Consider the following 26024-nt stretch of genomic DNA (forward strand, 5'->3'; position numbering starts at 1 on the left):
AACTGAGGATGTACGAATGCTAGATATGCTAGCTTTTTTATTTCTTGTGATGCGGCTTTCAGGTTGCGTTTTTTATATCCCAGGGTGTGTGAAGCATTAGAACAGATGGTGTCAACATGAGTTGCCCATGATAGTGTTGATGTCATGTGAACGCCGAGATATTTGTAAGACGGGGCATAATTGATAGGAGCAGAATTTATTGTGTGGGTGTGACTGGTTAAGCTGTGGTTGCGGGTGAATGACTGAGCTTTGCATTTAGTAAGGTTAAGCGGCATGTACCATTTCTCGCATCATACTGCAATGGAATCGAGATCCTGTTGTAGTGCGGCGATTTCATTCGAGCCTTTGATTGGGGAATATAGGACACAGTCTTCTGCGAAAAGACGTAATTTATTCTTAAAGTTAGCAGGTAAGTCATTGATGTAGACGAGGAAATGTAGAGGCGATAAACCAGCACCCTGTGGCACACCAGATGTTACGCTGCTAAGAGATGAATTATGGTTATTTGCAGAGGTAAACTGTGTGCGCCCTTTTAAGAAGTGTTCAAACCAGGTAAGCATGCTATTTGGGATTGCGATAGATGCGAGTTTTTGAAGTAGGTGATTGTGGGAAACGCGGTCGAATGCTTTTGAGTAATCCCAGAAAATGCCATCAATCTGCAAATGAAGGTCCATGAAAAAATGTAGAATGTCTTGGGTGAACTCGGCGAGTTCGGTCTCGCATGAAAATAGTTTTCTGAAGCCGTGCTGGTGAGGGTAAAAGAAGTTGATAGATTCCGGGTGAGACGTTAGGTTGGATGAGATTATATGTTCTAGAAGTTTAGAAGGAATGCTGGTCAGAGAAATTGGGCGATAATTTATAGCACGGGAGCGGTCGCCACTCTTGAAGATTGGTACGACATGGGCCGTCTTCCAGTCGTCGGGCAAGCTTTCAGTCTTTAAGGATTGCGTAAATATTAGATGTATTACTTGGCTAGAAATGTTACTGGTGTTAACTAGTATTTTGGCGTTGATTCCATCACACCCGGCTGACGTGGTTAGTTTGAGTGAATTAATGAGGCTACATATGCCATCAGGGTTGAGCTTGTTGTCTGGCATTAATTTTACTGAGAGTGGTGGTATTGGTTCAATGGGAGTGTCGTTAGCGATGGAGAAACCTGAGGTAAAGTAGTCGTTAAGAGCTGACGCGCATTTCTCAGAATTGATGAGATTACCATAAGGATCTGTTAGTTCAATCTGTCTAGAATGTGTCTAGAATGCAAGCGCCAGAATTTATTGGGGTTTGATCGTAGAATTGTCAGAAGGTCATGATTAAAGAAGTTATCTTTGGCTATCGTCAGCTCCTGAATATATTGGTTAGCGCACAGTTCGTATTTTTTCCATGTTTCTGAGTTATTTGTAAGTTTGGCTTTTCGGTAAAGCCTTCGCTTTTTAGCAAGGAGAGTTTTAGTCGTTTATTAAACCATTCATTGTTAAAGTCAGATTTCACGAGAACTGTTGGTATGTATCTAGCTTCTAGGTTGAGCAATACATTCTTATAAAGTTCCCAGGTGCTATCAACAGTTCTTGATAAGTAAGACTGCTGGAAATCATTTTAAAAATTTGGAGTTCGTTATTGATGGCGTCAAAGTCCGCCCTTTTGTAATCTTTTATTATTTTTGTTCTGGGTGACTTTTTCTTAGGTGCTATTGCCATGCAGATATGAATGAGGTTGTGATCGCTAAGACCGGGTGGTGTGGTAACGCTCCTTACGCTATCGGGGCAATATGTGAGCATAAGGTCAAGGGTGTTATCTCCTCTTGTAGGACTTGATATCACCAGATGTAGGTTGAAGTCTAGCATAAGATCAATAAATTGTTTAGCTTCTGATAACGGTGACCTGTTGGTTACAGAAAGCAGAGGCCAGTTAATGTTAGGGTAATTGAAATCACCAAAGAGGTGAATAGGTGCGTTAGGGAATTTGTCAGTGATGTCGGCTAGTGCTTTGCGGAGTGAATCGCAGAATGTCGGATGGCTTTCCGGCGGCCTGTAGCACACGCCGAAAATTGTCTTTCCAGCACCATTGTAAGCGCAAGTCCACAATAGTTCGAGATCATCATCCCGACTGATGAGGGAAGATGAGAAGGTGTTTCTGATAGCTAATAGAACACCCCCTCCTCTCCGGTTGCTCCGATCATGGCGATACAGAACATAGCCGGAATTAGGACGGAAAATTTCGCTATCTCTTACGTCTCCGTTTAGCCACGTTTCAGTTGGTACTATGATGTCAGCATTGATGTCGTGAGTGAAGCTGCGAAGTTGCTCTCGTTTGGGCAACAAACTGCGCATGTTAGTGAAGGCTACGTTAAGGAGAGGTAAAGATGAGGGACGATTGCGGGATGAGGTTGAAGAGGTAGGCTTTGTTGTCTGTCACAGTGCGTTTTCGTAAATAACATAAACATCAAACTCTTGCAAAAAAATGGGACCTGTGAAGGAGGCAGTGATGTCCTTGTTTTGCGTGCAAAACCGACCAAAATGCATGGTGGTAAATATTACGCTGAAATCTGGCTAATAAAGTACGGTTGCAAATCTTTTAATATTCATTGAACTGCTAGAGCTTCCTGCATCGTAGAGGATTAATTGAGCTCTGCAGGTTTGAATGACCTCCTCAGGTGCAACACAGCACGGTACCGTCCCTCTTCATTCCTTAGTAGCAGAAGAGCTCCTAAACCAAGACGAAATGCATCTATGTCCTATAATGTGTTTAATGGCTCTAGCCGCTTCTAAACACCTCTTTCGTTAGAACAGTGAGCCCTCTGCTACTTTATCACCGATAGCTTTTAAAATGCACTGTGGAAAGCACTCCTCGATCTTGTTTGTGCAGGTTTTTACCTCAAACACCTGATCACGAGAAGGTATGTCTGCATGATAAGCAGCAATGTGCATATTTTAAGCGCTGTGTAGTCAAGCTAGTGCGAAGTTTTGTGTGATGCAAATGCAGAAGAGCATTCTCCTTATGGATCTGGCATTCCGCAATATATTTAAATGGACCAACTGGATTGTTAACGCATACATCTGCTGGAGCTACAGACATGCTTTTTTAAACGCAGGCACAGCACGAAAACACAAAATGCAGTAAGGGGGCACGTGCACTGCACGTTTCTTGTAATGGTGCAGAACTTGGTAATGGTGGTATGGAATCTTCGAAAACGAAACTATCAAACACGTTTCTTGCGTGCCTCTTTACCCTGTACTATGTATTTTGCCCTTCACTAGCTCTGTTTCACGAAATGCTCTACCAGACTGCCTGCGTCACCTGTTTCATGCGTTTTCCTCTCACAGAAAAAAGGAGTCCATCGGTGTTCTTTTACTCTCACCTACAGTGTAATAGGCTAGCTGGCCGAATGGCGGCATGGAGCGGCAGTGTCCCAACGCTGGTGCTTGTTTTAGTCACTCTCCGACAGATGGCGTGACGATGTCACAGGCTTACGTTTGCTGTGTTAGCGCCGCCCGCTCCTATCTCAACACGGCTCGGCACTTCTCTTTCTGGTGTCAGGCGTGCACATGCGATTGTGATGGGCAGGAAACATTTTGTTCCCCACTCCAGGACGGGTTACAAAGGCTGTACAGAGAAATTGACCTTCGGTGTCGAGCTATCCCAAGAAAGGATCGAGTGTTTCAGCCGAATGATCACGTCTGGGAAAAGCACTTCGAGCCTCATCTTGTGTCCAAGACCTGGACAGCGCACTACAAAAGGCACGCCTTAGTGAGTGCTCCGTGAAAGCCATCACTGGAGACGATGCTGCTCCCATAAGATTTCCCGACTGCCCGGCTTACCTATCGAAAACGGTGAAAACAATGAAGCGCCTGGCGGTAACAGAACCGCGGTCGCAGTCGAACAGACGATGCGCTGCATCAAAAGATCATAACGAGTGAAGCCTCGTGTAGCAATGACAGTGGTGGCATGAACGGAAGCTCTTTTGAAGCGTTGCCGAGTGCACCGGAGCACGACATGGATGAGTTTGAAGAGCAACTGTGATAAAACGCCTCAATCTGTTGGGTCTAGCTCCTCCCTAAAGTCTGCATACGCTCGCATTCGCAAGCTTGTTCGGCGATTTACCACGATTTTTCCTTCCGTCAAACTCATGGGGATACCACCTGCTCGGCTTTGGAGAAGTAAAAAGCGTCGTCTTCTCCCAGCTGGAGCGCACCAAAAAACCTTAAAGCCATTTACTGTCAGATGCATGCCTATTGCCAGTGAGCCCCGCATCTTCCTTGGTAACCACTAAAATTGTTGAAATTCATGAAGATATGCTGGCAAACAACCGTGATGCGCAGGTCAGTTTCAAAGGCAGATGTGCCGTATGAAGGTACTTTTAACAACTGTGGATGACGTTAACGCTATGCTTGACCATGTTGATAAGACGAAACTGTGCAATGGTGGACCGAGCACTCTGGAGCATCGACACGTTGAAATAAAAAGTGGCCATATCTCGACAACAACCAGAGATGGCGGCACAAGAGATGCTCTATTGTTCTTGACCCTAGTGGCTCGAACTTACTAGTATGTCACAAATGTTCTGGCCTTTCAAACGTCCTGCGAATGCACCAAAAAATAACAGATCAAAGAATGCGTAGGCATAGGCCTTTAGGTACGCGTCCGTTGACTTCATACCAGAGCAAGGACAAAGTTGGAGCACTGCGTCGGTCAAATTATGCTCTGAAAAGGTCCAAAAATCGTCTGCTGAACAGCTTTAAAGAATGTCGGTGGAGCTTGCAGAAGGTCATATCCACATGCAAAAAATGTCAAAAAAAGAACTGAGTGAGAAATTACACACAATAGATCTCCCTAGTGCTCGGCTGACTGCGGTAAAGGAGTATGTAGCAGCAGCGAGATGGACGAACAAAAAAAGCAGCAGTAAACGGAGGATTGGCTTCTGACGTGCTTGCTGTTGCACATACGTAGCCAATCTCCATACTCGTTCCTGCGAGGTAATGAGGTGCTCCCACTTCCTTGCGTTACGACAGTGTGCAAGTTCCTGTGCATGATAAGAGTCAGGTGTGACTTTGACAAGAGGTTTTTCACAGCCTTTGAGAAGGAGATGTCCACTAAAGAAAATTTTCAACGCCACGGAATACTTGTTATCATTGAAATGCGCGTTCGAAAGGAAATTCGAGTTCATTCGAAGATGACATACAGTGGCTTCACTGATTATGAAGTTTCTTCAGCAGCCCGCGACGACCTTGCTGACCACGGGCTTGTATTTCCCTTTCGGTCATTTGGCAACAAGTACTCTCAGCCGATAGCAGTGTTTCCAATACTTTTGCTTGAATACGCGGAAGTCTTAGACGGCATGGTCGCCTGTGCTGGCGCAAATGTGAACCGTGCAATGAAGAAGGAGTTCGGTGTCACTGGAGCATTGCAACAGTCCCGGAACTACTTCAGTCATCCCATTGATGAGAAACGCAATGTATATATGTTTTCTCACGCACCTCATCTGATGAAATGCGTTCGAAACCGTTTACTTTCACAGAAAGTGTTGTGCGTAAATGGCGATCGTGTTCACTGGGTACATTTTGGCAGGCTGTTTATGGGGGACTCTAAAGAGCCGGAAAATTTGCATGTTTGCCTCAAAATAGCTCTGTTCCACATCAACCCTTCAACGACCGAAAAATGCGGTTGAAGCTGGCCACTCAGTTGTTCAGCCGGAGTGTAGCGAAAGGCTCGCAGTCCTACTCGAAGCGAGGCACAAAAGTGCTCGAAAATGTCAAGGGAACAGCAGAATTCACACTAAGGTTTAGCAATCTTTTTGATGCTCTCACCCGAAACCATCCAAAGGAAAGCATCACTGTTGGCAGCAGAGATTTGATGGTCCTGGCCTCGTAGTTGCATTGATAAAATAAAATGGAAAAAGGAAAAACCTCAAGAGCAAGTTGCCTATCCGAGCAAACCGCTGAGGGCCTTCTTGTGGCTATTTTGTCGACACTGGAACTATAAAGATACCTGCTAAAGGAGTGTGGTTGCAAATATGTTTTAACAGGAAAACCTAACCATGGCGTGTTGGTACGCTTCTTTGGGATTATCCGACAGTCTGGTGGCCAAAATGACCACACACCTATGCCCGCATTTCTGCAGCTTTACAACATGGTGTCAGTTTACAGTTTGATTAAATCCCCTAAACTCGGAAACTCACGTTGAAAATGAATCTCGCCAAGGTGCACCTGTACTTACACTGAGATTTTAAATTTGCTTTTGACGACAGTGTGAAGTCAAAAGAACACCTGAAGAAACTCGAAGAGAAGCTAAATGGCGTAGTTGCTGCTGAAGAGGAAGACGACCAGGTGTTCGACAACTTGCATGAAGCACCGGCAGCTGCAGATTGCATTATTTTTTATTTAGCTGGTTTTATATGCCGCGAAGTACTTGAGAAGCACTAGGTGTGCAAAATGCCGTGAAGGATTATTGGAACAAAGAGCACTTCGTCATCAGCCGGAAAGCAACCTTGTTCTGTGTAAAACCAGGCGAGGCCTTTTGCACCCAAAGCGATGTCTTTTTCAGTTGCTTCATGCAAAGGAGATGGAATTCCACAAGCATGCGGCTCTCAGAAATGCCTATGAACAAACATTGCACAACATGCTTGATAAGTACAAGTTTCACTTCTCCTGTGCCAATTATAAAAATATGTTATTGCTGGCGTGCTACACAGATATGTAGCCATGAGAATGAGGCTGTTCTGCAAACAGACATTTGAGGCAAAAAATAAGTCGCAGTAGCTGCAAAAGCTGTTGAAGCTTCAGTAAGTGAAAACTCTACGTTTAATTTGCTCAAATAAATGATGGGCGCCATGAACTTCCTCGTGTGTGCGCAATGTGTGCCAGTGTCCACTTCGTTTATGGAACGTAAACGCTTGTACGAATATTTCGTTTATGGCATGCTCTCCGTATTTGTCAAATAAATGTCAATCTTCACAAAACTTTACTGCTTTTGCGTCCCTGGCTTTTAAATGACAGTCGTCCATATGATTGACAAATTGGCAAATGCCGACAAGCAGAGGCTAGTCCGTCCTGTACACTAACATCACAACCACCTCTACCAGAACCCTAAACTTCGGTTATTAAAAAATGCGGCCTTCGAATAGCCACACTGGAAACCTGTTTTGCAGCGCATTACAATTTAACTGCGAGCTTATCGAGGTTACCGTACACGTAAAACTAGTTTTCGCGGGGAGATTTTGGCATCTCATCATGGTAAGTTCTGTGGGTGAGGTAGGTATTGTAGCCGACTACCGTTGCGCTGGCCTCATTGTGCCATGCGCCTATACCGGCATGGAAGAGAGCGTGCGGTACATGGCTATCGGAGCACGCTTAGTCTCGTTAAACGTATGCTTCGTTCAATCCAAACAAGTTTCCGTGTCAAGCTGGAATAACATACGAAGAACGTTTTATGACGCTTTTCACATCCGTAATAACTCTCGCCCCGCTTCTCTGCTTTAAAACCAAGACCCTTGTGTCTGTGGCGCCATCTGCCGAGCGCTACGCAATACAAGCACAACCTATTTTTCGGCCTGGACGGCCTTCGTTCAGCCACCTAGCCTATTCTTACGGTGTTCTCTGAACGTGTATGCAGGCTAAGATCAAATGTTCAGAACGCATATCCTTGTGCACAATAAAGAAATATCATTTCAAGGTCTCATTAAAAAGGTTATACATACGTGGCCGGAAAAATGTTCGAAATGTAATATTTTGGGGTGACGTTTTCTGCTGTGCATTATACAAATTTCATACAAATTACTCCTGAACATGTAACTCACCTTGGAAGGCTAGCAGCGCGCTGGAGCGAGCTAGCAGCCAGTTGCGGCGGTTCTGGGTTTCATGGATGATCTGCCCTGGCACCGGCTGGTTCGTCTGCAGCGCACTGCAGAGCCGGCGTTCTTGTCGTCGCGACTTTCTTATTGCTCGCATGCACCTTGCGAGGAGCTTGTCGATGCCATCCTCTGCATAAAAAAAAAGTCAACTAAGGGTTACCATTGCTCTCCTCAAATAACTGGAAAGGAAAAATGCAACTCTGTTACATACGGCAGTCTGAACCTCATATAGAAACTGGTCGCGCAATTTCTATTGTCAAATTATCAGCCCTGCCAGCACATTTCCCTGGGAACCACCACATACGTACACCTGCCCATAATTTCGTTCCACGTTTCTGTGACAAAATAACACCTGATAACATCGCACTTTTTCTCGAATAACATTTGTGTGCGCATATCATAAGAAGCCAACAAACACTGACACCAAGGACATCACAGGGAAAATGACTAGTGCTTAATAGATAAATTAAAGAAACGATAAATTAATGGAAATGAAGATGGATAAAAAATCTAGTTGCTGCAGGTGGGGGACGATCCTACAACCTTCGCATTTCGCGTGCGATGCTCTACGATTTGAACTACCGCGGCGTTGTTTCCTCGTTCACTTTCTTGGGTATTTACTTTTCCTTGTAGAACCCTGGGAGTGGACGTGGAACTTCCTTTCTGCCACAAGCATCACGGGAAGGCGATCTTTTTGAGCAAAGGCAACCGGCCAATACGGCGCCGAGCCACATCTTTGCTTTTGTTGCTTCACAGCTGCTACTGCGCTTTGTCCACGCCAGAAACTCCAAATACCGGTGCAAATACAAATACCGGCCGCACCCAACGTTGGTAGATTAGGTCAGTTGGATAAGTCTGCTTCGGAGGCGGCTCCAACTCGTCTATACCAACAGAGATGGCGCTGGCGTCGCATTGGTATCGAGCCGCCGGCTGTCGGCGGGCACGTTCAGTGCTTTTATCGGTGTCTGTCTAGGCTGTCTGCCGCCGGTGTGCACTCCGAAAAAGTTCCTTTGGTGCTATCGCTTATCTATAAATTGGAATATAGGTATGTGACTTGGAGATCATGTGTATTGTGTAGTAAGCCAAGTTTGACAAAGAGTCTGTGTGCTAGAATTCAGCGCGCTGGGCTGCCAAAGTGGATATGCTTCTCAAGAGAAAACGTGCAGTCGGCAGCACTTAACGTGCCGAGGACTTAATCACTTTCTACTAGCACATCGTTAAAGGCAGCATTGTTAAGATTCCCCGTGGCAGGTGGACGCTTAAGGTGGGTGCAGAGTAACTTATTTTTCCAACATTCCTGCGCACCTATCGAAAGCAAAAGCACCAAAGCCCAGAAGAAAACCTTTGAAGCTAACAGCAACAGTAAATTGTGATGTTCGTAAGTCGGCAAGTGACGGCGACGTGATGTAAACATAAAAAACAGTAATGCTAAAGAAACTAAGGTCCCTTCCGATCTAGAGATGTGTTCAGAGGAATCATCTTCGTTCCCTGCATTCGAAGAGCACTCAAGTTGCCAGTTCTGGAGTGTCCAGCTCATGACTCTTCAAAGTTGACGAAGACAGTGGTATTGTTGTGATCGACAGGGCTGTGGTTATAAGGAAAGACTTCACTGTTGCACTCAGCTTATGCTGAAGGCTTGTTCCTCCGTGCGTCAACAACGAATATGGTTCAGGAGAACCGCTAAAGTTCTTAAGCTTGAAGAAACTATCCGCATTTCTCACTTACGTTAGCAACCATAAAGTGTGCACGGGCTGTCATTGTGGTTTATTCCCCTCCATTTCGGCAGCAACATCAGCTATCAAGACCCAGGACGGGTGGATGAGCACAAAATGCTTTAGGCTGTCTTAGGAAAGCTTGTGCCCACAGTGCAAGAGCACAAGAAAAATATCCGAGCACGGGAAAAACGAAAAAAAAAAGAAATCCGAGGAACGAACCAAGCCTCACAAAAGGGTACGTTTAAAAAATAAAAACCTCACTAAGAAATAGTGATTAGGGCTACAATTTTTGGCGAGAAATCCAAAAAAGAAATTCGGGCTTTCAAATGTGTCTTCCTCAAGCGCAATAGCTTGCTCTTCACGCAGTGTTGAAAGCTTAAAAAGCAAATCAACGAGAGGAAAGCGCTATAAAACCGACCGGTTGATGACTTACCTCCCCCTTAAGATATCAAGCCCTGCTGCTTATAGGCTGATGTCAAAGATTTTCCCACTACCTACGTGATCGCGCCTTAAACAAATTATCAATGGAATGCCTTGAGAGTTCGGTTTTAACAAGATTTCGCTTAACAGCATTGGTACACTTATGAAACAAATGGAGTAAGCTGCTGTGGAATCCTCATACTAGTGGAAATACAAGTGTGCCAAGCTGTCACATTCAACAAGGAAACATATAAAGTACGCATAAAGTATACACACACACACTATATAGCTTGGACCGTGTTCAGTTTATCGGGAAGATTTTGCAGCGCCTGTCGGCCTTCGCTCTTCCGTGCAGAAAGGGCCGCAACGTCTTCGCTGTTGTGGTGGTCTCTCACGCGGACCGCACCCCTTTTCCAAGCATCCAGCGAGTTGAAAGCTGTGCTTAAGCGGTTCTAAAGTTCTGGTACAAAGAAAATCATGCAACACATGCAACCGCATTTAACAAATGTATATGCTATAAACGAACAATGAGATGGTCAGTTTGAGTTTGTCATTCGTTCATGACAATTCGTTAAAGAAATGGTATACAGACAAGGGTCCCTAAGAGACTGCACCATGACCCTTGTTGTCATCAACTGCCATAGTTAATTTTTCAGAATATGCTACGAAATGACAGTTGGACAAAGTACTATTCATAGCTGTTATCATGGTGCTAGATTTGCTGATGATGGCTCAACAACCCATGGCAGTGCCAAAGATGCAGCAATATATTATTCTGTTTATCAGTGTGGTGGTATTTTACAGTTTAATTATGAAGCAACCGCTACTATTCGCAAAACAAAAGTTATTTAGAGGTTTTCATGTCATACAGAAATTACATATTCATGGACTTTGTCAAAAATGTCGTTCAAGATTAGGGCAATCTGTCGGACTATTTTGTAGTGTGCTAGCAAAAATCGGCGAAATAAAAATTTTTGCCCCTTTATAGGCTATATACGAGACTCCTAAAAAACTTTCCATGCTACAATGAAAGAACTACATGAAATAGCTTGATGGAGGCAAAAGGCGTAGCCCACCAGAAAGCGAACAAAAGATGGACACGACCACACAAATTGCGGGATCACAGCATACTCTTCACTCGGCTGCAAAGAACATGTGCTGAGTACCCCGATAGCACCACTCGTTACAGTATGGGTCGTTTTGCGAAAAAATATCATGCCAGGCACATGAATTCCAATTATTTACCAGTCATCTCATCACCAAAGCTGGCGATTCGATATGCCTCAATGATAAGCCTGATCATCTTGTTGACGCCTTTTCCAAGAATTACCGTATCTCCAAAGAGGGTCTGTGTGTTCCGGATGCACATGTAGTCTGTCCTTTTCTCCAGTTTCTAGTGCCCTACGCCTTTTGCTCCCATCATGCCGTACCCTCAAGCCCAACATACAACTTGGTCAACTTCATGTAGAAGCAGTTCTATATTTGATGAAAGTCAGAGGCGAGATATGCATGATGTGTACCTAAATTTCAGCATCTATAGGTTGCACATATCCAATATACCAAATAACCTATGCATCTGTTCCAGTTCATCACTCGCGTAGTTTAAGAACCACGAAGCATGTTTGTGCCACGAAGCTTAAATTGAGAGCAAGTTGGTAGTGTATTATGGGTGATGCAGTTTGAAGCGTCAGGTAGTGACACCTATTGCAAAAAACCATTATTCAAGCAATCGATAATGTTACAGTATGTACCCTTCTGAGCTATGTCTTCAAGCGTCCCTAATGAGCTCTACGCCTCAGCGTGATAAATTCAGAAAAAAAAATGCTGGTACATTAGGTGCAATCCATAGTACACTCAAATGTTTCTCGATTAACTATGAGATTTTTTAAAAGTATTGAATGCTCTTTTCATCCATAATATGCGTTCTGCAAAGTTAGCAGTAGGGCTCCCCACTCTCATGGCCAAACTTACAGCATTTTCCTTATACATTTTTTTAAAGCGACCCATACTTGAGGCCAAGTTCAAGGAGAAGTATCTGAACTGATTACAGCATGGTGGCTGGCCAGCCTGTGCGTTTTAAGTCCCAACAAAGCCATCATATGTTATAGTGAAGCAAGAAGGTCAGGAGGAAAGGAGATCAAAGGGGGCCAATGAGAACATTTCATTTGCATTTAATCTGTCATTAATTCATTCATTCGTGTATTATTGCAAAGCTATCCTTCCCTCCTTCGGCTTTCCCACTGCTGCTGCTGTCCGCCATACGGCATTGGGGAGCGGGGGGCGGGGGGGGGGTTAGAGGTCCAAGGAATGGCAACGCTTGAAATTTCTTTTGCGCCCACCCTTGGATGGATGGATGTTACGCGAGTCCCCTTTAGAACGAGGCGGTGGGCTGGGCCACCAAGCTATTGCTATTATACTGTGTAAAGTCCTTCCTAAGTTAAAAACGAAAGAAAAAAAAACATGATGAATTCCAATATTCTTATTTTCTGACGCCCTATTACAAACTATGCTTTTTTAAGTCTCCGTTTTTTGTCGTTTGTCTACTTCCACTAATCTCCAATCACGTATCACTAATATCAATTGCGGAAATGATTACTGTCCTCCTGCTCTCGCTAAACCCAAAGCTTAAAGGAGGCCAGTGGTCAAGTAGTTAATCATGACAGCTTTACTTTAAAACTGCCAGCGTGCAATAGATTATATCAGCCTGTCCGACTATCCGCTCGACGTTCATCGTTTCTGTGCTGCTCACTCAACAGGCCGCATACTTGCTGATCACCTTCCTAGTTCTTATCCACCACCGTGAATCAAGGCTTTTTCCTGCAAAAACAAATACCTCAACACTCTCTCACCCAAATCATTGTCTTTCATATTCCTCAGTCATTTCTCATAATCAATTGTACTGTGAAATTCCCTTACTTCAAAACTAGTACAGTGCATATCAATCTGTACAGCTTCATTTGTAGTCTTCCCGTGTGAACCCAACGTAAAGCGACCCACCGACATTTGGTTGCCATCAAGTCTGGATTGTACCCCTGATTTCAAGCAAACAACTACATTTCCAAAGGTAGGTCCTGACACCGTTACACTTTTCCACATACTTCGGAACACTTCGTACCTACTACAGCCCCACAGCCCTGTGTTTCATTATGGCTGCATTTCATTTCCCCTTACTTCTATTGTTTTTTGCTGTTTTTCCATATATCTAGTGCCTTCGTCTATCTATATAGCAAGGTATTCACATTCTTTTACCCGAGCTATTTCCCGGCCTTGTATTGCCACTGGCTGTTCACTGTTTTCATTGAATACCATAAAACCCGATTTTCTCAAGCTAAATTGCAAACCTAAATTGCAGCCTTCCTGTTCACAGATAACAGCCAGACGTTGCAAATCACTTTGCTTGTTAGCTAGCAACAAAATGCCGTCCGCATAAAATAAACCTGGAAGCTGCTGCTCTACTATTGTATCCGCTTGATTGTATGAGACGCTAAGCCTCATGTTGCTTCCTTCTAGCGCCTTCTGTATCCTCACCATACCCTCACTGACGTCGTTCTTTTCGCTGCGCCAGCGGTGTCGGCCAACCAAAACAAAGGAAACGGGTGCCTGCGTTCAGCATGGTTTCTCCCTCGCGCTCCCTTTCACACCCAATCAACCCTCGTCACGTGCCTTTTACCCACACGTCCTTTTCTCACAGTGCGGGGTGGGGCGCGTGAGATCGCGGGAACATCGCGAGATGTTCGTGAGAAGCACACTTGCGGGGGCGTCGCTCACCATGGAGTTCGATACATCGATATGCCGGTGCAGGGGAGTTCTATATACGCGAAATTTAGCGCATTACTTTCGCATGAGAATCCCCAGGGGATTTTTCAACTCTTCGATATAGGCAATAATTTGATATATGCGGGATAGACTGTACTAGAAAAATGCGAAACAAAAGAGATACAGCAAGGGAGGGTGCAGAACACTGCACTGCGAGCCTTTTCCTTCTAAACCTTCCCCCAGCGTGCAGTAGATGCGGGAATAATATAAAAACATGAATCAGAGGAAATACAAAGGAACGGGGTTCAAATGCGGCAACATATAGATCTGGACTACAACTCTCCTTCAAAACCTGCATTCGGCATGCCGTTGATTCGTGAATATAAGAGGGCGAAGCAGAAGTGATAGAGAGAAAAGGATTCAAACACGCCGCTGTTAATCTGTACTTCCCCCAAATTACTACCAAACTTGCTCCAATGTAGATGCGAACACTGGAATACTAGAACAATGCGAAACATAATATACAAAGATAGGGGGACAAACATGGCGCGACGACTCTGGTCTTCCTTCAATTTTTTTTTCCAAAAACCTGTTCTTGCGTTGCAAGGGAATCACGAGCACTAAAAAATCTCGAACAGTACGGGCGCTGCGAGTCTGGCCATCACCCACTTTCCTTTTGAACATGCTGGCCTTATTGATGCTAAACAATATGTACAGGGAACGAGGTCTAACGGGGCGCCAAGAGTCTTCACTTCCCCATTTTCCTTCGAAACCTACTCGAGCATTACCGTGCATACGCACATTCTAGAAAAATGCAAAGCAAAGGAGGTACAGTAAAGGAGAGTATAAAACGCTGCGCTATGAGCCTAAACTTCCGCCACTTTCCTTCCACACCTTCCTCCAGCGTGCCATGTATGTGCAAATAGTAGGAAAATACGAAATCGAGAAGATAGGTAGAGGTAGAGGTAGAGATAGGTAGAGGCTCCAAATTCGATAACGTAAGTCTGGACTGCCCCCACTTTCCTTCAAAACCTGCCAAGATATGTGAATAGAGGGAAAACACGAAGCAGAGGAGATAGAAGAAAGGAGAGTGAAGATCAGCACCATAAGTCTGTACTTCCAAGTAATAAATAACAAATTTGCTCTAATGTAGCTGTAAATGCAATGTGAAGCATACTAGAATGCCAAACAAAGGTTATAGTGTACAAGGATACGGAGCCAAACACATCGATGTGAGTCTGGACTTCGCCTATTTTATTCTAAAAACCTGCTCCAGCGTTGGAATGAATGCGGGAGCACTAGGAAAACCTAGAACAGTGCTGACACCGTGAGTTTGAACATCCGGCCACTTTCCTTCATAACCAGCCCTCGGCATTGCCCTGGATGCGCAAATACTAGAAATATATTAAACAGAGTATATACACGAAAGGGGGCTAATTAGGGTGCTGCGAGTCTCGATTTCTCTATTTTGCTTCCAAACCTGCTCCAGCGTTACCGTGCATACGCGAATACTAGAAAAACACAAAGGAGATACATTAAAGGAGGGTGTAAAATGTTGATTTGTTAGCCAAAACCTCCGTCGCTTTTCTTCCTAACCTTTCTTCAGCGTGTTGTGGATGCGAAAATATTAGGAAAAAAAGAAGCAGTGAATATACAGGGAAGGGGGACAACGACGGTGCCGGGAGTGTAGACGGCCCGAGTTTTGTTGCAATCCTTCTCACTGTGTCCCGCGAATTTGCGTATACTAGAAAAACGTGAACCAGAGGACATACAGGAAAGGGGCGCTGACGGTGGCCCTGCCAGTGTAGGCTTCCCTGACTGTCGTTCCAAACCTTCCTAGAAAGTGCCTTGGATGCACGAATATTAGAAAAACACAGAGGAGATATGGCGAAGGAAAGAAAATGACGGTGCCGCGACCCACTTGGAAACCTTCTAACAGCGTGCCGTCAATCCGCGAATATTACAAAAACGTGTACAACAGAAGATGCAGGAAAGGGGCATTGATGGCGGTGCAGTGAGTCTATGCATAGTGCAGATGGTGCAAGATAATGCAGTGCCGAGCCGACCCGCGACGAAGGTGAGGCACGCGTCAAGCACTCCCCTTACCAGGGCCGCTCCCGAAGATGGCGCAATATCGGCCCTACCCGCGGCGGATGTGAAGGAGGCGTTAAAGGGACACTAAAGAGAAAAGTGATTTCTTCTGCATCACTAAATTGCCATTCCACAACACCAAAAATACCACTCTTATAACGATAGGACGTTTGGTGAGCTAAAAAGAGCGCAATAACGAAATACGGGTGGCGACGCCTACTTCAGTTCCCGCACCTGGGGGCTCAGTGACGTCTTCGATTCCGATGGCACCTTCTTTGGCCTCCTAATTATATATAGCGGAACAGATTGACTACATTGTGTTCTAAAGGAGCCAAATATGAAGCATGGCAAGTTTAGGGAACCTCTATTCAGCCGACGCGGCACAAATGCAAAAACATACTTTGCAATCCCTGACGTCACGCTGATATACCGGCACTGGGGTTTCGGTGCGAAATAATATACTGATACTTGTATCTTCATTTTCTCATCTAATATTCAAACAATGTTTTTGAAATGACTGCCTGCAGGGTTCTCAAACGATGCTCCGTTAGTCTTATTTAACTTATTTTTTGTTTCGCTTTAGTCTCCCTGTACACATTCCCGACATTCGTTCCAAACCTTCCTCCAGTGTGCGCTGGACACGTGAAAAGAAACTGGCCTACTATTGCGCTTCTTAGTAATGCATATAGAACACGCAGTACAAAACGTAAGCGGTTCTGCGTATCGGATTCGGTAGCACACACTGCAATACGCCGCTATCGAGTCGCCCCTCTGGTGATAATATAGTGGTTCACAGTAGTGGAGTGGTTCACAGTAGTGGAGAAAGGGGGCGGGGGAGAGTAGCAAATATTTATTCTTCCTTAAGAGCTGGCATGAGAAAATGCCCGGAGAAAACGGGTATCCAGTAGAGGTCACCCACTCTTCACTACGGACAGTAACAGGACGAAACGCTAGAATTGTTTTTATTGTCACCGTAACGGCAGTGCGCCAGGTAAGGGGACGTATAGGGCAAGAGTGGAGGTTCCAGGAGACAGCCAGGCGCAAGCACTGCCAGAGGCGATATGTGACACAGAGGAACGCGCTCCGCAAACGGGGAAGCGATAGACGCGGCAGAGAGCCATACAGCCACGAGACGCAGAGACGAAGGAGTGGATAACCGAGGATCAGACGCGAAGCAGTAAGGCATGCCCGCCACCGGCACCGCTGCAGTGCCGCGACAGTGGGAGAAGGGACGGCGAAGCCGGAGTGGAGGGTAGCAGCGAGAGTAACCCAAACAGCGCTACGCGAAGGAATGGAGCGAGAGGATATGTTTGAACCCGTGATCCGGCTTTCGAGGACAAGGGGCATAGGGTTTCCTACAATATACTGGTGCTAACTCTGGTGCTGCAGTCGTCCTGCCATGGGGATGATGGGAGGTACGTGGATTTGTCGCATATTCGTGCTTGTGCATTCAGAAGTTTTTGCGGTTTTGTATGTTACCCTCTATAAATCTTACTGTCGTAAATTTCATAGCAATCAAAACAATCGCAACTCTAATTGAAAATGTTGAGCTTCTCGAAGTGGGCAAATCGAAACTCACGAAACATCTCAAGGTGACTGATGCCTGCGACAAATTCGTAAGGGTGCTTCACATCGTTTATCGATACATGCATCTGTGGCCTAATGATTTCAATATCCGGCGTCTGTGATTGAGGTGCTGCGTTCAAATCCTGCTGTCGGACAATGTTAATGTTTATTTAACTACCAATTACACAGTACACTGTTGAAAATGGCGAGCTTACGAAGTCACAAAGCCACTTGAAGCCAAAAGGACGAAATTAGGCAAATCCATGTAACTCCCACGCTGGTGCAACCACTGCTACTGCAGCTGCCGTTGACAGTAGCACCAGAGTTCTCTCGAGTAATTATTATATGAAACCTACATTATATGACAAGGGGAGAGCCCGGCTCGTGCTACGGACGATAGATTGCAGCAGGAACGCAAGCAGCTAGGCAAGAGCGCTGATGATCTCGTCGGTGACTACGAGGCATGAGGGGGACATGAAATGTTGGAACGGGAGGCAATGTGAGGCCTCTGTTCGAAAACACGAAACAGAACAGACCATCATACACGGAAGGTCGGACAATGGCGCTGCTGTGAGTCTAGGTGTGCCCCGGCTTCGCTCCAAACATATGTACCGTGGTTCATCAGTCCGCGAATATTAGGAAAGCATGAAGCAGTGGAGGTACATCGAAGCGGAGTCGAATGCGGCGCTGTGGGTGTGGAATGAGTAGGCTAATTTCGGTGACTCGGAAGCGTTCCGCGAGGCAGGCCCTTGACTTGATTAAGTCTGCACTAATTTTGTGGGTGAATTTCAATTATGTTTACAAAAGACACATAGTGCATGAGTCTGTTGAAACAAGAACACAACAAACAAGTCGACAATGTAGTGACACGTGCAGCATGCCCTGAAGGTCGTATCCATGCACTAAGCGCAGCAGGTAATGCTTGTTCTTATGCCATATATATTGGAGGGTTTTTTGTGACAACCCTATCATTGCATCCATATGTTAGTCGAATATTCATGGCACCTTAATTGACATTGTCACCTTATTGGTATCGCACAATGCGTTGGCGGGCTAGTTGGTGCGAATAAATGAATACTTTGTTTAGCGGAAAACGACAGAGACAAGAAAGACGACAGGACAAGGCGCTACTCTCAACTGACATCATTTTATAGCGTCACTCCTTTATAGACCGCTCAAACTAGAGGAACATGCGCAGTGAGCACCATGTGGTGGAGCCACCAACATGCGATCCCAAGAGCGCACTCATGCGACAGAATCCAAAAAACCAAATTCAGCGCTGTGCAAGGTTAAGGAAGGCACACTAATGCACTGTGACCCCAATGACTGAATGAAAAATGCTTCCGATAACTCTCGGGCAGTGGTGTCACGGCTCATCTTCAAAATCGTGGTATCACAAAACAGGGGTTTGCACTTGCATGTTTTACAATGCAGAGCCAAATTGGAACCTGTGCCTTTGGTATGGATCGCTCATGTTCTCTAAGGCGCTCGTTAACACAGCGGCCTGACTGCCCTACATACACTTTGCCACATGACAAGGGAATCTTATAAACCACACCGACGCTGTAATCTACAAACTCCACGTGGTTCTTTTCACAAACAGGTTTTTTACTTGTTTTAGAAATACGGTTGCACAACATTGAATGTTTCTGAGGAGCGGAAAACACTATCGGAATTTGGTATCTAGTGGCAACATTCTTTAGATTGTGAGCCACAATCTAAACTACCAAATTCCGATAGTGTTTTCCGCTCCTCAGAAACTGTCAATGTTGTGCAACCGTATTTCTAAAACAAGTAAAAAACCTGTTTGTGAAAAGAACCACGTGAAGTTTGTAGATTGCAGCGTCGGTGTGGTTTATGAGATTCCCTTGTCATGTGGCAAAGTGTATGTAGGGCAGTCAGGCCGCTGTGTTAACGAGCGCCTTAGAGAACATGAGCGATCCATACCAACAGGCACAGGTTCCAATTTGGCTCTGCATTGTAAAATATGCAAGTGCAAACACCTGTTTCGTGATACCACGATTTTGAAGATGAGCCGTGACACCACCGCCCGAGAGTTATCGGAAGCATTTTTCATTCAGTCATTGGGGTCACAGTGCATTAGTGTGCCTTCCTTAACCTTGTACAGCGCTGAATTTGGTTTTTTGGATTCTGTCGCATGAGTACGCTCTTGGGATCGGATGTTGGTGGCTCCACCACATGGTGCTCACTGCGCATGTTCCTCTAGTTTGAGCGGTCTATAAAGGAGTGAAGCAATAAAATGATGTCAGTTGAGAGTAGCGCCTTGTCCTGTCGTCTTTCTTGTCTCTGTCGTTTTGCGCTAAACAAAGTATTCACTTATTGGTATGTTTTGCAACAGCTGCGCAATATTTGAAAACTGGCTTACCACCCCAATCCCAGAATGAAACTCGAAATTGACATTGAACAGCTCTGTATACATCGCTGTCGCACAAACTCACCCAACTGTCAATTCTAATTAATTTTAGTTTTGTCCCCCAAAGCCGGCCGTCATTGCTTCAAACCTCGAGATTTCAATGGGCGATTATTCCTTGCGTCCTGTACAAACTGCGTTGTGTGTCTTCTTATTTCGAGTACTGCAGCCCTTTTTACTGCCCAAACAGAAGGTGTAAGGTACATAAATGTTTCATACTAAACATTATTAAACCCCAGTAAAGCGTCAGACATTGCAACAAGCATTTCGGAAAACAGAAATATAAAAATTAAGTGCTGCACCAGAACAATGGTACACCAAAGTTGAATTCAATGCACCATCAGATGAAAAACTGCAGCACAAACAGTAGTCATAACTGAGAAGTCATGTACATTAATGTAAAGGAAACCGTTATTCTACCCCTTAATGGTGCCGCATAGCACAGATGAGAAGTTGGCTGGCTGTGATGATCTAGCAGTAATAATATATTAAACATTTAGCTTTAGACATTGAAACAACCTGTCAGGCTTTACGCTCTGGACAGGAACCAGCCAGATTTAACCACAAGTAAACCTCAAATCAGAATTCAGGTTATGAAACACGATGAAGTGAACAACGTCTATATACCCCAATTTGACGAAACAGCCATGAAGTTTCCTTCTGCACCCATATTGTGCAGCAAATCAAACCTGTAGGTTAGCCGGGCATACGATGCAGTTACGACTGCCATTCCAGCACTGCAATACTGAAAACACTCACTTATCTGGGCGTTGTCATCTTCGTCAGATGAGTCCGCTGCCGGTGCCACATCCTGTGCAACGGCTGCTCCCTCTACAAAAGCAAACATTCAATTCTGTCACTGGATTCTGACACATCGGAAACAAAAGCAAATATGTTTCAGTAACATTTAACTTTCTGCATGGCAAACCTACACAGTACCACAATTCTCACGTGTTATGGAAAGCAAGAGAGCTATACAATGCAATTCTTGTACGTTTGGACTTCGTTTCTCACACGTCTTGTCTCAGGATCAGGAATGCATTACAGGACGTGTAGGGTGTAAGGGGGCTACCATACAAAAAAGCACAAAGACAGTAAATAATGTTTTAAAGGCGTATTCCATATGTACTTTAAAAATACAGTAGCCATATGAAAGCACTTCTAACTTTATGCTAAAAGTTGCCTACTAGTCATTTTGACAGATTAGCTGCTTACTTTCATTAGATATTGAACAAGATTCTCGCGGCAGCTTTTACAAAACAATGAGGTATGTTCCGAAGGTTAAAGTTCGTGAATGAGGCACGCAAGGGAATGATATATGTATTGTCGCGATAGAATTGCACGCAATTTTCGCAGTTGCCAACCATAATTTCGTTAGAATTCGTGGTAGCATGTCGGCATAGAAGCACTGCCGAAATGTTCGACAAGTACATTTTATTGGATTAGCATCAGGAATGTCAAAGTGGAAAGGAGTGTGTGTGTGAAGTGTGGGAAACAAGTCGCATAGTTGCGGTAAAGAGCGCGTTAGAGAAATTGTCTGCGTGTGTGTGCACGCGCGCACCCAATGCCTGATTAGCTAGGTCCAGAAGTTGATAGTCCAGATGATAGTGCAATTCATTTGATTTGATTTCATTTATTTTCACCTTAAAGGCCAGGAGGCATTACATAAGGGAGGGCTTTATTTCTTGCAACAATGTTAGAAGAAATGTACAGAACAGTAAAGAAACAATAAACAAATGCAAGCCAAGGACAATTGTGAAAAAAAAGGAACATCATGTTAGAGTAAGGGTCGGTGGTATCGGCAATCAGGCAGTGTGGTTATTCAACATTTCGCGGAACGTTTCACGGTCATTGCATGACACGATATCTTCTGGGAGATGGTTCTAATGGGTTATAGCATCGGCAAAGAATGAAGTGTTCATGGCAGACGATCGGGTGTTAATGTTTGCTATGGGACGACTGTGGCTTAAGCGAGATGATGTACGTAAGGGTGGATTTAACAGAATACCTGGAGTGTGGATGGTCATAAAAGGTGTGAAGCAAGCAGAGGCGAGAGATGATCCGGCGGGAAGCAAGTCATGGTAGTTCAAGTGTACGTTTTAGTGCGGTTATGCTGGTATCACGAGAGTAATTGGAAGTTATAAACCGAGCAGCGCGATTTCGTATTGCTTTTATGTCATAGATTAGATATAATTGGGAAGGGTGCCAGATAGATGACGCATATGCCAACTGAGGATGTACGAATGCTAGATATGCTAGCTTTTTTATTTCTTGTGATACGGCCTTCAAGTTGCGTTTTTAATATCCAAGGGTGTGTGAAGCATTAGAACAGATGGTGTCAACATGAGCTGCCCATGATAGTGTCGATGTCATGTGAACGCCGAGATATTTGTAAGACGGGGCATAATTGATAGGAGCAGAATTTATTGTGTGGGTGTGACTGTGGTTGCGGGTGAATGACTGAGCTTTGCATTTAGCAAGGTTAAGCGGCATGTACCATTTCTCGCACCATACTGCAATGGAATCGAGATCCTGTTGTAGTGCGGCGATTTCATTCGAGCCTTTGATTGGGGAATATAGGACACAGTCTTCCGTGAAAAGACGTAATTTATTCTTAATGTTAGCAGGTAAGTCATTGATGTAGACGAGGAAATGTAGAGGCGATAAACCAGCACCCTGTGGCACACCAGATGTTACGCTGCTAAGAGATGAATTATGGTTATTTGCAGAGGTATACTGTGTGCGCCCTTTTAAGAAGTGTTCAAGCCAGGTAAGCATGCTATTTGGGATTGCGATAGATGCGAGTTTTTGAAGTAGGTGATTGTGGGAAACGCGGTCGAATGCTTTTGAGTAATCCCAGAAAATGCCGTCAATCTGCAAATGAAGGTCCATGAAACTTAGAATGTCATAGGTGAACTCGACGAGTTGGGTCTCGCATGAAAATAGTTTTCTGAAGCCGTGCTGGTGAGGGTAAAAGAAGTTGATAGATTCCGGGTGAGACATTAGGTTGGATGAGATTATATGTTATAGAAGTTTAGAAGGAATGCTGGTCAGAGAAATTGGGCGATAATTTATAGCACGGGAGCGGTCGCCACTCTTGAAGATTGGTACGACATGGGCCGTCTTCCAGTCGTCGGGCAAGCTTTCAGTCTTTAAGGATTGCGTAAATATTAGATGTATTACTTGGCTAGAAATGTTACTGGTGTTAACTAGTATTTTGGCGTTGATTCCATCACACCCGGCTGACGTGGTTAGTTTGAGTGAATTAATGAGGCTACATATGCCATCAGGGTTGAGCTTGTAGTCTGGCATTAATTTTACTGAGAGTGGTGGTATTGGTTCAATGGGAGTGTCGTTAGCGATGGAGAAACCTGAGGTAAAGTAGTCGTTAAGAGCCTACGCGCATTTCTCAGAATTGATGAGATTACCATAAGGATCTGTTAGTTCAATCTGTCTAGAATGTGTCTAGAATGCAAGCGCCAGAATTTATTGGGGTTTGATCGTAGAATTGTCAGAAGGTCATGATTAAAGAAGTTATCTTTGGCTATCGTCAGCTCCTGAATATATTGGTTAGCGCACAGTTCGTATTTTTCACATGTTTCTGAGTTATTTGTAAGTTTGGCTTTTTCGTGAAGCCTTCTCTTTTTAGCAAGGAGAGTTTTAGTCGTTTATTAAACCATTCATTGTTAAAGTCAGATTTCACGAGAACTGTTGGTATGTATCTAGCTCCTAGGTTGAGCAATACATTCTTATAAAGTTCCCAGGTGCTATCAACAGTTCTTGATAAGTAAGACTGCTGGAAATCATTTAAAAAATTTGCAGTTCGTTACTGATGGCGTCAAAGTCCACCCTTTTGTAATCTTTTATTATTTTTGCTGTGGGTGACTTTTTCTCAGGTGCTATTGCCATGCAGATATGAATGAGGTTGTGATCGCTAAGACCGGGTGGTGTGGTAACGCTCCTTGCGCTATCGGGGCAATATGTGAGCATAAGGTCCAGGGTGTTATCTCCTCTTGTAGGACTTGATATCACCAGATGTAGGTTGAAGTCTAGCATAGGATCAATAAATTGTTTAGCTTCTGATAACGGTGACCTGTTGGTTACAGAAAGCAGAGGCCAGTTATTGTTAGGGTAATTGAAATCACCAAAGAGGTGAATAGGTGCGTTAGGGAATTTGTCAGTGATGTCGGCTAGTGCTTTACGGAGTGAATCGCAGAATGACGGATAGCTTTCCGGCGGCCTGTAGCACACGCCGAAAATTGTCTTTCCAGCACCATTGTATGCGCAAGTCCACAATAGTTCGAGATCATCATCCCGACTGATCAGGGAAGATGAGAAGGTGTTTCTGATAGCTAATAGAACACCCCCTCCTCTCCGGTTGCTCCGATCATGGCGATACAGAACATAGCCGGAATTAGGAGGGAAAATTTCGCTATCTCTTACGTCTCCGTTTAGCCACGTTTCAGTTGGTACTATGATGTCGGCATCGATATCGTGAGTGAAGCTGCGAAGTTGTTCTCGTTTGGGCAACAAACTGCGCACGTTAGTGATGGCTACGTTAAGGAGAGGTAAAGATGAGGGACGATTGCGGGATGAGGTTGAAGAGGTAGGCTTTGTTGTCTGTCACAGTGCGTTTTCGTAAATAACGTCAACATCAAACTCTTGCAAAAAAATGGGACCTGTGAAGGAGGCAGTGATGTCCTTGTTTTGCGTGCAAAACCGACCAAAATGCATGGTGGTAAATATTACGCTTAAATCTGGCTAATAAAGTACGGTTGCAAATCTTTTAATATTCATTGAACTGCTAGAGCTTCCTGCATCGTAGAGGAATAATTGAGCTCTGCACGTTTGAACGACCTCCTCAGGTGCAACACAGCACGGTACCGTCCCTCTTCATTCTTTAGTAGCAGAAGAGCTCCTAAACCAAGACGAAATGCATCTATGTCCTATAATGTGTTTAATGGCTCTAGCCGCTTCTAAACACCTCTTTCGTTAGAACAGTGAGCCCTCTGCTACTTTATCACCGATAGCTTTTAAAATGCACTGTGGAAAGCACTCCTCGATCTTGTTTGTGCAGGTTTTTACATCAAACACCTGATCACGAGAAGGTATGTCTGCATGATAAGCAGCAATGTGCATATTTTAAGCGCTGTGTAGTCAAGCTAGTGCGAAGTTTTGTGTGATGCAAATGCAGAAGAGCATTCTCCTTATGGATCTGCCATTCCGCAATATATTTAAATGGACCAACTGGATTGTTAACGCATACATCTGCTGGAGCTATAGACATGCTTTTTAAACGCAGGCATAGCACGAAAACACAAAATGCAGTAAGGGGGCACGTGCACTGCACGTTTCTTGTAATGTTGCAGAACTTGGTAATGGTGGTATGGAATCTTCGAAAACTAAACTATCAAACACGTTTCTTGCGTGCCTCTTTACCCTGTACTATGTATTTTGCCCTTCACTAGCTCTGTTTCACGAAATGCTCTACCAGACTGCCTGCGTCACCTTTTTCATGCGTTTTCCTTTCACAAAAAAAGGAGTCCATCGGTGTTCTTTTATTCTCACTCACAGTGTAATAGGCTAGCTGGCCGAATGGCGGCATGGAGCGGCAGTGTCCCAACGCTGGTGCATGTTTTAGTCACTCTCCGACAGATGGCGTGACGATGTCACAGGCTTACGTTTGCTGTGTTAGCGCCGCCCGCTCCTATCTCATCACGGCTCGGCGTTTCTTCTTCTGGTGTCAGGCGTGCACATGCGATTGTGATGGGCAGGAAACATTTTGTTCCCCACTCCAGAACAGGTTACAAAGGCTGTACAGTGAAATTCACCTTCGGTGTCGAGCTATCCCAAGGAAGGATCGTGTCCTTCAGCCGCGGTGTCGAGCTATCCCAAGGAAGGATCGTGTCCTTCAGCCGCATGATCACGTCGGGGAAAAGCACTTCGAGCCTCATCTTGTGTCCAAGACCTGGACAGCGCACTACAAAAGGCACGCCTTAGTGAGTTCTCCGTGAAAGCGATCACTGGCGACGATGCTGCTGCCATAAGATTTTCCGGCTGTCCGGCTTACCTATCGAAAACAGTGAAAACAAGGAAGCGCCTGGCGGAAAGACAACCGCGGTCACAGTCGAACAGACGGTGCGCTGCATCAAAATATCGTAACGAGTGAAGCCTCGTGTAGCACTGACAGTGGTGGCGTTAA

The 26024-nt window shown here is 44.8% G+C and overlaps 1 protein-coding gene across 5 annotated transcripts in view; it reads right to left on the minus strand.

Annotated features, from left to right (window-relative positions):
• Positions 1 to 26024, minus strand: part of LOC139061314 (uncharacterized) — a 101662-nt gene that overhangs the window by 71723 nt on the left and 3915 nt on the right. For 3 of the 5 annotated variants that reach the window (XM_070541152.1, XM_070541149.1, XM_070541153.1), the window contains exons 2-3: positions 20582 to 20653; positions 7790 to 7972 (exon numbers count right to left, since the gene is read on the minus strand). In XM_070541152.1, the coding sequence (XP_070397253.1) occupies positions 7790 to 7940 (151 nt within the window). In that variant the 5' untranslated portion in view covers positions 7941 to 7972; positions 20582 to 20653. Of the gene's footprint in view, positions 1 to 7789; positions 7973 to 10254; positions 10365 to 20581; positions 20654 to 26024 lie in introns of those variants that run through there. The other 2 variants (XM_070541151.1, XM_070541150.1) reach the window with 2 other exon arrangements.

The sequence above is a fragment of the Dermacentor albipictus genome, chromosome 6 (genome assembly GCF_038994185.2).
Source record: "Dermacentor albipictus isolate Rhodes 1998 colony chromosome 6, USDA_Dalb.pri_finalv2, whole genome shotgun sequence".
Taxonomy (NCBI): domain Eukaryota; kingdom Metazoa; phylum Arthropoda; class Arachnida; order Ixodida; family Ixodidae; genus Dermacentor; species Dermacentor albipictus.